At 42.9% G+C, this 16,417-nt stretch overlaps 1 protein-coding gene and 1 long non-coding RNA gene across 3 annotated transcripts in view; one reads left to right on the top strand and one right to left on the bottom strand.

The window, feature by feature from the left end:
- The first annotated feature begins 467 nt into the window (after positions 1–467).
- Positions 468–16,417, top strand: part of CLIC5 (chloride intracellular channel 5) — a 162,039-nt gene continuing 146,089 nt past the window's right edge. The window contains exon 1 of the mRNA XM_060615646.3: positions 468–1,163. Within this exon, the coding sequence (XP_060471629.2) occupies positions 567–1,163 (597 nt within the window). The 5' untranslated portion in view covers positions 468–566. The remainder of the gene's footprint in view (positions 1,164–16,417) is intronic.
- The window catches only part of LOC132667137 (uncharacterized), a 47,242-nt gene continuing 43,302 nt past the window's right edge, over positions 12,478–16,417 (bottom strand). For both annotated transcript variants that reach the window (XR_013555643.2, XR_013555647.2), the window contains one exon: positions 12,478–14,330. This is a non-coding gene — a long non-coding RNA (uncharacterized LOC132667137). The remainder of the gene's footprint in view (positions 14,331–16,417) is intronic.

Here is a 16,417-nt window from a genome sequence, read left to right as displayed (position 1 = left end):
GTTTCCAGATAAGAAATGCAAATGGAATTTGTCACCTAGCTGGAGCCTGTACAGCTCATGCATCACAGGGTACTGATACTCAAGGAATTGTTTTGTGCAATGAATTCAGCCATTAACAGATCAGTGACAACGGTGAAGAAGTGAATTGCAGGGACTTCTTGAATGTTGTCAACATTTGGAGGCAATTAGAAGAGGGAGCCCTGCTTAGCGACCAATGGCTAAATATTTAGAATTTAAGCATGCACTGGGAAGATAATTCAACCTCCGGTTAATCCAAAGAATCTTGGAGTTACTGGCAGTGAGGAAAACCCCAGACTCTACTTGAAACTATCCTTAGCAGTGAAGGAGTTAACTGAGTGTGTAAGCTTTATCTGGTGTCCAATGGACTCGTGCCTTGCTGATTAAAGCCTCTGGTAAATGATTGTTAGAGACCTGTCATTGGTAGCTGTTGCTAGTTGCCGTGTTTCAAAAGCTTGTTGATTCCTCTGCAAGGTGGTGCAGCATCCTCTAGTCCTTTATTCATTTCTGATCTATTCGGGTCTGCCTGCAAAAGATCTATCAGATCAATGAACATGAATGGTGAAGATAGCAGCACCATCTATGACACAGTCCAAAAAGAAAGGATGTATGAGGTTCCAGAAACCCCAGAAGAAAACGAAGTCCCTCTTTATGATAACATCTATGAAGGCCTGAGGTCAGAAGATGATGCATATGCCACTGAGCTGGAAAACCATGAATATGACTCTGTGTCAGTTGATGTTGCTGAGGGTGAGGAGTACAGCTTGACCTCTTCCCAACCAGAAGCAGGAGACTACCTCCTGCCAGGTGACATATGTCCTGAGTCCCAGGATCTTCAACCGGGTGAGCCACCAGTCTCCAGTGAAGACTGGAACAACTCAATGGAAAAATCACACTCACCAGCCCAGGACCGGGAAGAAGTACCCTCACCAGCCCAGGACCGGGAAGAAGTACCCTCACCAGCCCAGGAACCCCAGGAGGATGGAGGCGTGATGGAGAAAGGCCTGCCCTCTCCAACCTTCCCCACCCAGCAGAGTAGGGCCTTCTTTGCCAGCAAGGATTCCTCCACCTGCCATTCTGCTGCTGATGGTTTGGAAGAAAGTGAATCAACTTCCACAGACCCTGAGATTATCCTCTTTGTTAAGGTAAGTGCTGTCTCTGGTAGGCACTTCTGCATGTGTAGATGGAGAAAATGGTGTCTTCTTTTTCTGAGTGTCCAGGGAAAGATGCATGATGTCATGGTCCTTGGACCTCCAGACATATTCAAGAGTATGGCTGGTTAAATGAGTCATTCCAGGGGTACGTGGGTGGCTCAGGCGGTTAAGCATCTGACTTCGGCTCAGGTCATGATCTCGTCATTTGCGAGTTCGAGCCCTGCGTCGGGCTCTGTGCTGACAGCTGGGAGCCTGGAGCCTGCTTCAAATTCTGTGTCTCCCTCTCTCTCTGCCCCTCCCCTGCTTGAGCCCTATCTCTCTCTCTCTCTCAAAAATAAATAATAAACATTAAAAAAACAAAAAAAGAAAAAGAAAAGATGATTTATATTTTTATTTGTTTAAGAAAATTAAGTTTCAACAATATATCAAAGGCATTTATTTTGATATCTGTCAAATACATGGTATAAAAATATGCACACATATATGTGCATATAGTAATGTCACAATGACTGTCAAAATTTAGTTCTAGAATGTTGTTTCTGTTCGTGTAATTTTGAAAATGTGACTGCTGTGTTCCCCCAATCAAAAAGTAAAATCAGGGGCGCCTGGGTGGCTCAGTCGGTTAAGCGTCTTCAGCTCAAGTCATGATCTCACAGTCCGTGGGTTCGAGCCCCGCATCAGGCTCTGTGCTGACAGCTCAGAGCCTAGAGCCTGCTTTGGATTCTGTGTCTTCGTCTCTTTCTGCCATCCCCTGCTCACCCTCTGTCTCTGTCTCTCTCTCAATAATTAAATATATATTGAAAAAAATTAAAAAATAAAAAATAAACAAGTCATTCTAGAGTTCACGCGGGACTGCTCAAAAGTATAAGCATTGGAAAGTGCATTTAAATTGTGTGTCTAATCATTGACTTTTATATACCATGGGCAAAGTATTTTTTTAAAAGTTCACTTACAAGTGAGCAGAAAATGCAGTTCAAATCCTTACCTTTGTGACAGACGTTAAGTACATTTTCTTGTCTGGTTAAATTTCCTTTGTCAACTTGATTTTCAAAAACGAAACCAAGGCTGGTGAGAGGAAGTCAAATCAACAGTCAGGTGCTGGGCTTTCCTTCTTAGCATTTCTAAGGTCACAGATACTTCAGATATATGGTCAATAAATGTAACCTCTGTCATCGAGTTTGCCCTTTTGACACCAATATAACTAAACTATCTGATGAAGTAAAATGATTTCAGTGGTGTAGTAGTAAGACACTAACAGCCAGTGTTAATGTTTAATGCTTATGATATATAAACTGAGAACTTTGGAAATCTTTGTTTTAGACTGATATTATAATAAATAGTCTATTTATTACACACAGACCATGTACAGTAAAGACTATTACGATTTATCAGAACATAAAAAAGCATTCTGGGCTAGACAAATCATCTTTATTAATCAAGAAGGCAGAACATTTTCCCCCAACGTCCACTCCCTGATGATATTCATATTTACACTTTTCTTAGTTTGAGGACCGTATATTAGCAAATGCTATTTCTGGCTAATAAAATGAACCCACAAAGCCCCCAGGTCATGCTTATTTCTCCCCTTTGTGGTTTCCAATTACTCCTCCAATAAAATACATTTTATTTGCCAATTTCATATATTATTATTTTTTTACTTTGTACTTTTCCCTAGTTGTTTTGTGTGTACATTGTATTTCCTTTTTTCTACCATACAGTCTTTAAAAAGTACCTAGCAGAGTGTTTGGCTTCTACTTAGGTACCCGTCAAAACTTGCCTGGTGTTATGCTGAGCATTTGGGGGAAAAGGGGTACGAAGACAGGGAGGGACCTTGCTGTCAAGAAATCAGCAACGTGGTGCGGGACATAGACTTGCACATGGTTAATTTCAGTGAAATAGAGGAGTTAACTGACTGCTGTGGGTACTGGGGATGGAGTGCTCAAGAGTGCAGGAAGGAGTCAGGAGGGGTCCCACCAAGGAGGTGACATTCAAGCAGGTGCATTCAAGCAGTCTTCCAGTTTCCATATCCACCATTAAGTTAGTAACAAGAAAAGAAAAGAAAAAAGAAAAGAAAGGAAAGGAAAGGAAAGGAAAGAAAGGAAAGGAAAGAAGAAAAGAAAAGAAAAAAGGAAAGGAAAGAAAAAAGAAAAGACCACAAAACCCCACTCCTAGTGAGGACTAGGTATATTTTTCTCAGGACAGAAGCATCCATGCAACTTTATGCAACAGACAAGGTGGATTGTCACCATCATTATGGGCACATGAAGACACTTGTAAATTTGGCAAAGTGTTGATTTCACTAGAAATTAGCCTGCCACTGGTGTTGAACCAAACAGAAGCAGGAGGAAACAGAACTATTGGAATCTCCAGCTGGCATTAGCAACAGGAAAAACTGTTTGATAGTAACGTGTGGTCTTGTGTTACTTAAGATCCGTAGTTCCCGAAAGCAAATATTGGAGTTAACTCTTTCAGTTTACATTCCTTTTAAAATAATTGTTCACTCAGAGACCTCAGCTCTGATGTGTGAACTTCTTTTTTCACGAAATTCAGCAGTGCTAAGAAGAGTGGCAGTCATAATCCCTGCTTCCCAATTCCCTACCCATCCCCATGGCAGTTCTTTATTCAATGTTGAATGGGAATTATAAGTGAAAGTGGGGGGTACAGGGGCTTCTCTGCTTGCACGGAAGAGGAGGGTACAAGGGTAACCTGCTTAGGCTCCTTCCTCCTCCCAGCTCCGGGGTAAGAGTCACACTCCATTTGACAGCTCTAGGGGAGAATCCTTCCTTGCCTGTTCCAGCCTCTGGTGGCTCCTGGCATCCCCTCTGATGGCTTGTACCTGCATCGTTCCACTCTCTGCTCCACATCACATGGCCTTCTTTCCTCTAACTGTCTCTATTTTCTCCTCCGTTCTCTTGTAAAGACCTGTCAATGGAGTTAGGGCCCTTCCTAATCGAGGATGATCTCGTCTCAGGATCCTTAATTTCATTATATCCACAAAGACCCTTTTTTCCAAATAAGGTAGCAGGTACAGGTTCTGGTTGGACCCACCTTTGGGGAGGGAGGCACTCTTCAACCCGCTACAGCCCCTACAGGGCGGGAATTGGTAGAGTTAAAGCATGGGAACATGGACAGCCATTCCTGGGATCCGTATTTCCACCAAATGCAAGGGGTTCTGTGAGAAGTCGTGGATGGTTTGTACCTTCCCGTTGGTTCCCAGCCATTTATGAGAATGCCTGACACGTTCTTAACATCATCCTGAGGCTGGGCAGAAGGCCAATATGTGAGCGCTTAATTTGATTTGTTGAGCTCTGGAAGGAACATTAAATCAAAGGACTTGAGGATTCCCACAGCTGTCAGTGTTAAACATTACAAGGAGCAGCCTGTGGCAACCATGTCACCGTAGCTAATGCAATGTGTCCTCCCTCCTGGGCCTGCCATTGTGTTTCTGCAGCTATATAATTGACCTAACACTGTCTTCTCAATAGACGTAGAGGCCAAAACCAAACACGTTAACCAGGAGAAGGTGAGTCGTGTCAACACTGGGGGAGAGAACACCAACTGACCAGGAGGGTGCTACCAATCAGAATATTGGGGGGAGGGGCACAGGGTTGGACAAGTGGGTGACAGATCCTTTTCTGAGCTCCCATTTTCTGAAGAGTAATTTATCAGACGGTCAGGTTCTTGAGGAAAGGACCACATTTTCCTTACCTCTGAAGCACAGTGTCCTGCGGGCTGCTGGCACTGTCATCAGGGCTCCATAAATATTGGTCAGAGTAATGGCAACTGTCAAGTATGGTTCAGCCACCTACTGGAGTAAAGACCATCCCTTGGAACAGAATTGTACGTTAGATGCTTCTCCGCTTTAAGCCCTGCCCCTTGCCAACAAGATCAAGTCCACCCTTGAGCGTCACCAAGGCCTTGACCTCGTTCCTAACAATCTAACAGCCTCTCTGGTCCCTCCTCCCATCACATCCTGCCTCATTCAGTATGTCCCAGGAATACTGAGCTCCCCACAAATTGGACATGTTCAATCTCACCTGGCTTTGCCCGTGCTGACTCCTCTGTCTATAGCATTTCCTCCCCTCTGTCACCTTGTCACCTTGTCCTCATCTTTCTGGACTCAAATTCCCCGTGAAGCCATTTCTAAAACTCCAGGTTGTTCTATGTGATACTGCCTCTGTCCTTGTCTCTGTCTTACCATGTGTCCCCTAATATTACAATCACCTGGGTAAGGCTGTTCCTCACTGGTCTGTAAGCACCATAGGGAAAGCACTCTGGACCACATCGTATTCACCTCTGTATGTCCGCCCACCATTAGCCCAGAGCCTGGCCCGTAGTTGGGGTTGGGGGGGGGGGGGAGGCTCATAAATATTTGTCAAATGGATTAAAACTGAGCCGGTTATGGGAAGGGCAATTAAGTTCTTTTTTTTAAAGGAAAACTTATTAGTGTATTCTGGGAAATTTGGTCAGCATTAAAGCAAAGACCCTAGGTTCCTGTTTCCATTGATGTTTGACTTTGAGTTGGGGATGGGTGGACGGCGAGTCCTGATGAAAAGCCAGCTGATACAGGGGGAAGAGGCGAAGGGGAAACTCATTTTACTGAACGTGTACTTTGAACTGTGCTAGGTTGCCTGCTCTACTGATATTATTTCTGTAATAAGACTTAGGAGCTAAGCCCCAACTGGATTCTGATACTGACTAGCTGTGCACCTTTGGGGACGTCCCATGCACTCTCTAGGCTTTAGATTTCTCCCCATAAAAAAAACAAAAAACAAAAAACAAAAAATAAAAAACAGGTGTATGAGATGAGCTCGAAAGCACCCACTGGTTCTAACCTGCTGTGCATGGAACTTCATTCGACCCTGTAGTAACCTTGTCTCAATCCCACGGGCACCCTCTCTCTTTCACATTTTAAACTTGTTTTATTGTCATGCTCCGAAGTATATATTGAATATACTCTTAGGCAGTCCTGTGATTTTTAAAACAGGGGAAGGAGGAAATGATGAGTAACAAAGAGAGATGTTCACACATAGAACAGGATTCTGACTCAAATCATACTGAATAACAGCAGGTTTTAGAACGCGACGGACTTTTCTCCCCCTTTGAATAGGTTTATTATTTGCATGATTCAAAATTTGAAAGTTACAAAAGATAGAGTCTCTGCTCCATCATACCCCCCTCAGATGCCCCATTTCCTTTTCTGAAGCAATATATTCTAAAAATTTCATGTATAGGCTTCCTGAGATATTTTGTGCATATTCCAGCCTGTATGGGTACATATTTGAAATTCTCTCCTTTTCTGCCTTTTATTTAACACTTATGATATTACTGTATACCTTATGGTGCACCTTGCCTCTTTGGAACAAATTTTCTTGGGATATAATTTGCATGCATCTAGCAATTTTCAGCGTAAGCTTCAATAAGTTTTGACAAATGGATACAATCGTGTAACAACCACCACGATCATGATGTAAAATATTTCCATCACCCCAAAAAGCTCCCCACTGTTCGTTTGCTGTGAGTCTCCTTCCAGCCCCCCTCTGACTCCTGGAAACAACTGATCCTCTTTCTATCACTATAGTTTTGCCTTTTAAAAACTGTCACACAAGTGGAATTAAACTCTGTGTCATCTTTTGTGTGCGGTTTCTCTCACTTTGCATTATGCTTTTGAATTCATCCATGTTAGTATATATATCAGCGGTTCATTCCTTTTTATTACTAAGTAGTATTGCATTGTATGAATATACCACAATTTGTTCATGCATTCAACAGTTGATGGATACTTGGGCTCTTTCTCCGTTTGGGGCTATTATAACAAAGCGACTATAAACATACACACAGAAGCTTTTCTACTGATTCTGTTTTCATTTCTCTTGGGCAAATATTTAGGAGTGGAATTATTGTGTCATATGGTCAGTGGATATTTAACCTTATAATAAAACTTGCAAATTATTTTCAAAGTGACTTACTATATTTTGTATGAGACTTCTAGTTGCTTTCTTTCCAGCACTTGGTATTTTCAATCTTTTAAATTTTAGGTGCACTGGTAAAGTATAATGCTATTTCTTTGCAGCTTTAAAGTACGTTTTTAAGATTTTAATCCGAGGGGCGCCTGGGTGGTTCAGTCGGTTGAGCGGCCGACTTCGGCTCAGGTCATGATCTCACGGTCTGTGAGTTCGAGCCCCGCGTGGGGCTCTGTGCTGACAGCTCAGAGCCTGGAGCCTGTTTCGGATTCTGTGTCTCCCTCTCTCTGACCCTCCCCCGTTCGTGCTTTGTCTCTCTCTGTCTCAAAAATAAACGTTAAAAAAAAAATTAAAAATAAAAAAAAAAGATTTTAATCCGAATATAGTTAACATAAAATGTTCTATCAGTTTCAGATGTATAACATAGTGATTCAACAATTCTGTACATCACCCAGTGCTCATCGCGCCAAGGGCAGTCCTTAATCCCATCACCTATTTCACCCATTCCTTCCCCTCCGGTAAGCATCAGTTTGTTCTCTCTAGTTAAGAGTGTGTTTCGTGGTTTGCCTCTCTCTTTTTTTCTTTGTTCATTTGTTTTGTTTCTTAAATTCCACACATGAGTGAGGTCAAATGGTACTTGTCTTTCCCTGACCGACTTATTTCACTCAGCATTATACTCTCTAGCCCCATCCATGCTATTGCAAATGGCAAGACCTCATTCTTTTTTTACGACTGAATAATATTCCATTGTGTGTGTATGTGTATGTATGTATATGTGCGTGTGTGTGTGCGTGTGTGTGTGTGTGTGTGTGTATACATAGGCACGGCATCTCTTCATCCGTTCATCAACTGATGGACACTTGGTCTGCGTCCACAATTTGGCATGTATCTCTTTGGATTAGCCTTTTTGTATTTTGGGTAACGTGATTACTGGATAACAAAGTAGTTCTATTTTTAACTTTTTTTTCTCTTATTTTCTTTTTAAAAATGTTTATTTTGAGAGAAAGAGCATGTGCGTGAGTGAGGGGAGGGGCAGAGAAGGGGGAGAGAATCCCATGTAGGATGTACTCTGTCAGCACAAAGTAGGATGTGGGGCTCCATCCCAAGAAATAAGAGATCACAACCTGAGCCGAAATCAAGAGTCAGATGCTTAACCGACTGAGTCACCTAGGTGCCCCTATTTTTAAGGAATTTTAAGGAATGGTTAAGGACTTTTTGAGGAATCTCCATACTGTTTTCCACAAGGGCTACACCAGTTTGCATTCCCACCAACAGTGCACAAGAGTTCCCTTTTCTTCACATCCTCGCCAACACTCGTTGTTTCTTGTATTTTTGGTTTTAGCTATCCTGATGGATGTGAGGTTAATATCTCATTGTAGTTTTAATTTGCATTTCCCCAATGATGAGTGATGTTGAGTTATTATTATTTTAGTATGGTATCTTCTTATACTGAATTTTAAGAGTTCTTTATAGATTCACAATACAATTTCTTAGATTAGTGTTTTGCAAATAGTTTACAAGTCTGTGGCTTGACTTTTCATTTCCATAATAGTGTCTTTGGAACACAGAAGTCTTTGACCTTAAGAAAGTCCATTTTTCCTTTTTTTTTTTTTCTATGGTTTATGCTTTCTGTGTCCTTCTTAAGACATGATTATCTAACCCAAGGTCATGAAGATTTTCTCCTCTATTTTCACATCATCTGTAAAAAAGGATATCTTTATTTCTTCCTCTCCAATCTGTATTCTTTCTTTTATTCCTTCCTTCCTTCTCTCTTTTTTCTTCCCCCCACTCCCCCCTGGTAGGATGGGGTCTTACAAAACTGGCCAGGACCTCTAGGACATTGCTGAACAGAAGCCATGAGAGCAGACATCATTGCTTTGTTCCCATTCTTAGAAGGAAAATATTCAATCTTTCATCGTTAAGGATGATATTAGCTGTATGCCTTTCACAGATGTCTTATGTTCCTTTCTATTCCTAGTTTTTTTTTTCCCTGAGAGTTTTTAAATTATGAATGTGTGCTGAATTTTTCCAGCTATGAGGTTATCATCTGGTTTTCTGTTAATGTGAAATAAATTCATTGATTTTCAGGTGTTAAACGAACCTTACACATCTGGGATCAACTTCACTTAGTCATGATTTATTATTGTTATAGATTGCTAGATTCGATTTATTACAATTTTGTTGAAGTTTTTGCATCTGGATTCATGAAGAATATTAGTTTGTAGTATTCTTTTAATTTCTTGGTCTCGTGTTGTTATCAGAGTAATGCAGGCCTCACAGAGTGAGTTGAGAATGTGTTTCCTCTTCCTCTGTTTTCTGGAAGACCTTTTGTAGAATTGTACTATTTCTTCTTTGATAACTTGGTAGAAGTTGCCAGCGGAGGCATCTTCACTTGACGTTTCTTGGTGGGGAGGTTTCCACCCCCCCCCCCCCACCTTGAAAATTCAGTGTATTTAATAGATATAAGGAAATCCAGGGATATATTTCTTTGTAGATCGATTTGGTAATTCCCATCCCTCAAATTATTTGTTGATTTAATCTAAATGTTGACTTTACTGCCAATTCTCTCCTTATATTCATGTTTTATTTTACCTTCTTAAACATATGGAGTCTATTCTCAATGATAATTTTATTTTATTTTTTTTTAAAGAGAGAGAGAGAAAGAGAGAGAGAGAATCTTTTTAAATTTTTTTTAATGTTTATTTTATTATTTTTGAGACAGAGAGAGACAGAGCATGAACAGGGGAGGGGCAGAGAGAGAGGGAGACACAGAATCGGAAGCAGGCTCCAGGCTCTGAGCCATCAGCCCAGAGCCCGACGCGGGGCTCGAACTCACGGACCGCGAGATCGTGACCTGAGCCGAAGTCGGACACTTAACCGACTGAGCCGCTCAGGCACCCCCTCAATGATAATTTTAATGTCTTTGTATACTTATTTTTTCATCTTATCTATATATGGGTTTCCTTTTATTGATTGGCCTTTTCTTTAATTATGAGTTATGTTTTTGTAGTTATTTGCATCGTCTGATAATATATTTTGGCTGCCAGACAGTGAATTTTATGTTGTTTGATACTGGATTTTGTTGTGTTCCTTTAAGTAATGTTGGACCTCATTCTGAAATGCAGTTAAGTTACTTGGAACGAATTTGATCCTTTTGAAGCTTACTTGTACTCTTTGCGAGGGTGGGTCCAGAAAATCCTACCCTAAGAATGGTTTAAAGCCAATTTGGTTCTACTATGGAAGTCCTTTTGAGGACTCCAACTACTGCATACAAGGAGGTCTTTCCACTCTGACTGCTGGGAACCAAACTATTACCAGTCTTATGTGAGATCCTGGAATTGTTTTTCCTACTCCCTTCCCGTTCTTTCCTCACACTTGGTAGTTCCTCTCTCTTGCTGTCTCACTCTAGCTCCATCCACTCTGGTATTTAGATCTGTGAATTCTAGCTGCCCTGACCTTTCCAAACCCCAAACTCGGTTATCTCCTCAACTAAGAGAGACCATCAGGCTCTATTTGGGCTCTGTGCTGCCCCGCCCCCCACCCAATGTCTAAAGACCAACACTTCATATAGTTGGCCTGTTTTACTAGTTGTTTAAAGTAATGTTCTGGTTATTAAGTATAAATCTGGGTCTTTATACTCCATTCTGGCCAGAGGTGGAGGTTATCCCGATCGACTTTAAGATTCCCACTTCTTTTGAGTGGCTTCTCCTTTCTTTCCAAACACTGGAAAGGATTCAAGTTCGAATCACAGCCTGGAATGTAGTCATAAACGTCAACTGGACTAACATCTAATGATAATGACATGAAAGTGATTTTGTGGGAGACAACCATAGCAAATATTTTGGCTTGCAGGCCAAGTTTGCTCGCTAAACTTCCTCCTTTTCCCTTCTTTTTGAAGAGTATGTTGTCGCTTGCAAAGTCTTTATTTTGTGCCTCAATGTTCTCAGCAGTGAAGAGACAGGAGAACCAATGTCACAGCTAATCATTCACCAACACAAGCCAGAATGCAGCTTCTCATCTTTTTACCTCTCACCATTCAGACCTGGTGATTCTATGAGTTCTTTTGGAAAATCCCAAGAGGAGGGGGCTTTACTACTCCCAAGAGAGAATCCTATTTTCAAGCTACCTTCCAGTACCCAGGCCCCAAGTGTCCAGGATGAATTTGTGTACATAAACTACTGCATTAACTGGCAGCTCTATTCTCAGATGATACTCCCTCAAAAATATGAGATGACCTCCCCTGTCAGGGGGGCCTGAAACCAAGTGTTTTGTGCAAGACAAAGATCTTGTGAAGACAAAGATTAGAAATCTGGGCTTTAAGCCACGCGTCACTTTTATGCTTTATGGCAGAGCGTTCCACATCCCTTCATGAGCCTGTGGGTCAACAGAAGTGACAGGCCTGTCACAAGCCATCAGCCTCCCATTTTTACCAGGGCTTCGTGCCCAGCAGTAACATGGCAACAGCCAAAATAAATAAGAGAATGCATTGTTTGGGAAACCACTAACGTTCTGAGGTTTCGACGATAGCAACTGCATAGCAAATATGTGGGGTGGTGATGGGTAACTGACACGAGTGCCTCTTGTTGACTTCACTGTAACTGCATGCTTTGTCCTTCCACAGGAATATTCTTGCCCTGTTCTTCTGTGGGGCAAGAAAGGAAGGAACTTGGTAGATAGCCTTTTTATATTTATACCGACACTCTACAAATTGGGTCAGTTATTCTGGAGCTGTACTATTTGGAACGATAGTCTTTAGCCCTATGTTGCTGTTTATTTGTTTATTTTTAAAGTTTCTTTATTGGGACGCCTGGGTGGCTCAGTCGGTTAAGCGTCCGACTTCAGCCAGGTCACGATCTCGCGGTCCGTGAGTTCGAGCCCCGCGTCGGGCTCTGGGCTGATGGCTCGGAGCCTGGAGCCTGCTTCCGATTCTGTGTCTCCCTCTCTCTCTGCCCCTCCCCCGTTCATGCTCTGTCTCTCTCTGTCTCAAAAATAAATAAAACCTTAAAAAAAAATGTTAAAGTTTCTTTATTTTGAGAGAGACAGAGAGAACACAAGTCGGGGAGGGGCAGAGAGAAAGAGGGAGAGAGAGAATCCCAAGCAGTCTCTGTGTCATCAGTGCAGAGCTCGACATGGGGATCGAACCCACAAAACCATGAGATCATGACCTGAGCTGAAGTCAAGCGCCGGACACTCATATGTATGTGGCTGTTTAAATTTAAATTAATTTAAATTAAAAAAATACTGAAAATTCAGTTCCTCCGTCATAATAGCCACATTGCACGTGCTCAACAGCTACATGGGGCTAAGTACATGGAAAGTGCAAATATGGAATATTATTGGCGAAGTTTCTATAGGACAGTGTTATTGTAGGGCGAGCTGGGTTAAGATCTGGCATGAAAATCAATCAGCTGTGTGGTCACAGGTCCCTCTCTGAGCCTTTATTCCTTCATCTGAAAATAAGAGGTTGGGCTTCATAGTGAGACAGAGGAGTGGTCAGGCCCACAAAATAAAGAAATCACCAGTGAAAAGTATTGACATTCATAAGCAGTACCTGTGCTATAAGTTCACAGAAATCAATTGGTTTGAAATGGCGACTGTTTACGCAAAGTTCTTCAACTAATAATCAGCTCTTGTAAATGTCAGTAAAGGTGTCAATATCCATTGGTCATGCCCAGGCTCCCCGCAGGTCTCTCTGTGGCAAGGGTTCTCCACCGAAGCATAACTCTGAGGATCCAAGAGGCTGCCCCTTCAGCCACTAGAGCCAAATGTAGTATTAATCCTGAGACCCGCACACACTGACCAGGATCCTTCTCCTTATTCAAAACAACTCGGCAAGTTAAAGGAGGCAAGGTCAGCTGGGCTAGGGGAGGGGGTTGTTTACCAAGAAAATGTGAGGGTGAAGGTTGGACAATTCTCTTGTGAACGTGATTCTTATTCTATAATAAAAAAATTAATAGCTGTGAGAATGAGCGCAGGTTAATTGCCCATACCTTTGTAGGCATCCCTTTCATCCATTTCAAATCGAAGGTCAATTAATCTTTATAGAGCATGTACTCTGTACTTCACGTGCTGATACTATGAGAGACAGAAAAGCAGTCTCCGATGGGATTATTTCTGTGAGACTGTGACCGGCTGGCTCAGCAAGAAGGATTAACATTATAAGGCATTTAGAAATTGATACAAGACAGTTTCTCGAACATATGATGCATAGTACCCAATACGCACGAAAGGCGTTCGGAGATGAAGGAGACTGGATTTATCTGGGAAGGCTTCATGTAGGAAGCAGGTCTTAAACTTTGAAGGAAATGTGGGCACTGGGGTGGCAGGGAGGAATCAGGGAGGAGATTCCAGGCCTCAGCAATGCATTGTCCTTTTTAATCCTATGTCATGTTAGGAGGCAGTTCATCAGAGTGTTTTATAGCAGAAACCATGGAACTAGACTATGTGAGTCAAATCCTGGTCCTGACATCTATTGGCGACGCTAACGTAATTCAATTCCATCCAATTTGAATGACGTTTAGTGAGTGTCTCCTCTGTGCCTGTCTTAGGGCTGGATGTCGGGGGTCCAGTGGTGAATGCCTCAGGCACAGTCCCCGCTGTCATGGCGTTAACGAGAACAGTCTATCACTTCGTTGGTTCTTTTAAGAGAACGATACCCTAGGAAATGCAGAGGAACCTGCGAAGCCTTGCCCCGTCCTTGCAATCTAGGGACACAGCACGTCAGGCCAAAACCAACCCGGATTATGGTTGGCTCGTGCCTTGTAATGATGCTGGGGAGCGCGTTGACCAGGATCTGCTGATGAGGTGATTCTGGTTTGCTCAAGCTCTCAGTGGTTTCATAGCTTGAGATGAGGACGTAATAGAACTTCCCAGCCTCACTTTCTGGGTGGGTTCCTGTTCATGTCTTCTTGCGATCTCATCAAACACTCCTAAGATTTCCTATGAATTATAAACCCCTGTATGAGCAAGAAGGGCTTCTGCCTGCTTGTTACAGGAACCACGACAATGGCTTTAAAAGCAGGGTTTTATTTTTCATGTGTGGTGAGAGTCCTGGAGCCTGGCTGTTGGGGTGAGGTCAGCCGACTCCACGATGAGGTCGAGAGCAGCCCTCCTCACTTCTCAGTCACATGGGAGGCCACGCTGTAGAACAGGGATTGAGTCCACCTTCTTCAAGGTAAAGAGGGCCCCTGAGCACCTGGAAAAGTAGGATATGTTAAGGAAGTTTGAAGGGAAGTGCTCTTGGGGAGGGAACAAACCATGCCTGCCACCTCCCCTCAATTGCCTTTCTTTCCCTTGTTGCCGGGACTTTTCGTTCTAATGAGCATCTCATTAGTGTAAGAGGGACGATGATCCTGCTTCACTTCCTCGCTCCCGCTGCAGGCAGAGTGGCAACATGGAAGGACCGTGGGCTTCTGTGTCCAACCCTGGTGATAGTCCCAACGAGGCCATTTATAAACCAGTTGAACTAGGGCAAACGTCGTAAGTTCTTGGGCCTCATTTTCCATCAATGCCCATCTCACAGACTTGCTCAGAAGATTAAACCATGGTTATCTGACTCAATGCCTGGCATGTGGCAGGAGATCGCTCAAGTATCCCGGCAAGTTGGATTTATTACCACCCTCTCTGAGAAGGAGCCACATTGCTGCTACTCAATTCCTCAGGCTAATTTCACATTAAGAAGGAGGCAGGATTCCCTCCAGTCTGAACTGGCTCTGCTTAGAACAATAATATCATACCATCCGAATTAACTTAAACACAAAAATAAACTAAAACAATATGAATAACACAAATATGTATCTGCTTTAAACCCTCACATGGAGCTCAAATTGCTGATCGATGGATCGTGTGGCCTTGTTCGTGAAATAGCTAAGACAGGGGAGCCTGGGTGGCTCAGTCGGTTAAGCGTCCGACTTCAGCTCAGGTCACGATTTCACGGTCCGTGAGTTTGAGCCCCGCGTCGGGCTCTGGGCTGATGGCTCGGAGCCTGGAGCCTGCTTTCAGTTCTGTGTCTCCCTCTCTCTCTGCCCCTCCCCCGTTCATGCTCTGTCTCTCTCTGTTTCAAAAATAAATAAACGTTAAAAAAAAAAATTAAAAAAAAAAAAAAAGAAATAGCTAAGACAGGCTACACGCTTCTGTAATAATCTCTCCAGGATGGGGGGGAGCAAGCCGATCACTGTCCACGACAGTACTTGTATTGGTAAGCAGGCTTAGTGGCAGACAAGAGAATCCACGCTAAGAGTTTAAGAAGAGAGGGATTTATTGCACAGTGTTAGGGAATTCACAGATTTTTCTGGGTTGGCCAGGAACCAGGGTTAAGTGCTATGCCTCCAGCGACAAAACAGCCTGGAGAAACACTGAACCACATCTTGGGACGGTTCTAGAGGAAAGCCCACTGTTGCTGCTTTCCACTGCTGGCCTCTGTGACACTAGGGCTAGGCCTTAAACCTTCCGCCAGACCTGCAACCCGGAAAACCCAATGCCTCTGCCACAGTGCTCGCCATCAGATCTCATATACCGTGCACCCTGCTGCTACATGAGGTTCATTTCTGCCAGTCAGTTCTCACACATAGCGCATTTGCTTGGGGGAAACCAGACATCTAGATTCTTACTGCGAGGGAGTCTAAGAAGCATAATATTTTTTGGTCTTATAGTAGAGGGCAGTCATGCCAGCCATGGAAAGGTTTGAGTAAGCAATATCTGGCACAGAGCACAAGTTCACCTCCAAGTCCCCTCCCACTCAGACTCAGTGGCTCCCTGCAGATTGTGCCCATGGAACTTCGCACATGTTCCAGATATCGCCCCGATTACGTTTAGTCATCATTATTTGTTCCTACAAAGGTTTTCCTTGTTCAATCGAGTCATGGAGTGGTGGGAAACACATGGAATTTCGAGTTAGAATTGCGTGCAAATATCAGATTTGCTATTTACTAACTTTTTAACTTCGAAGGAAATCGACTGACATCCCTGAACACTAATATCTCTATTTGGAGGATAAGGTGTGATCCCCACCACAGAGGCTAGTCACGGAGAGCACAGAGTGAAGTTCCTAACTGAATCACGGGTACATGACATGAGCTCAAGAGATGGAAAGATTTTCTACATTTTCTAATCATTAAGAACAGAAATCGTTTTACTTCACTTCAAATTTATGTCTCCAGGTAATTTATATTTGGTATCTGCTATATGCCAGGAGTTCTGTGAGGTACTAAGATTATACCAATGAACAGGAATCTCACAAACACTCAACATAGGTGGGAAGAGGGACACCATGCAAGGTGATAA

This window comes from Panthera onca, chromosome B2 (genome assembly GCF_046562875.1).
Source record: "Panthera onca isolate mPanOnc1 chromosome B2, mPanOnc1 haplotype 2, whole genome shotgun sequence".
NCBI lineage: Eukaryota > Metazoa > Chordata > Mammalia > Carnivora > Felidae > Panthera > Panthera onca.
This window is presented reverse-complemented; position numbering and strand designations above follow the sequence as displayed.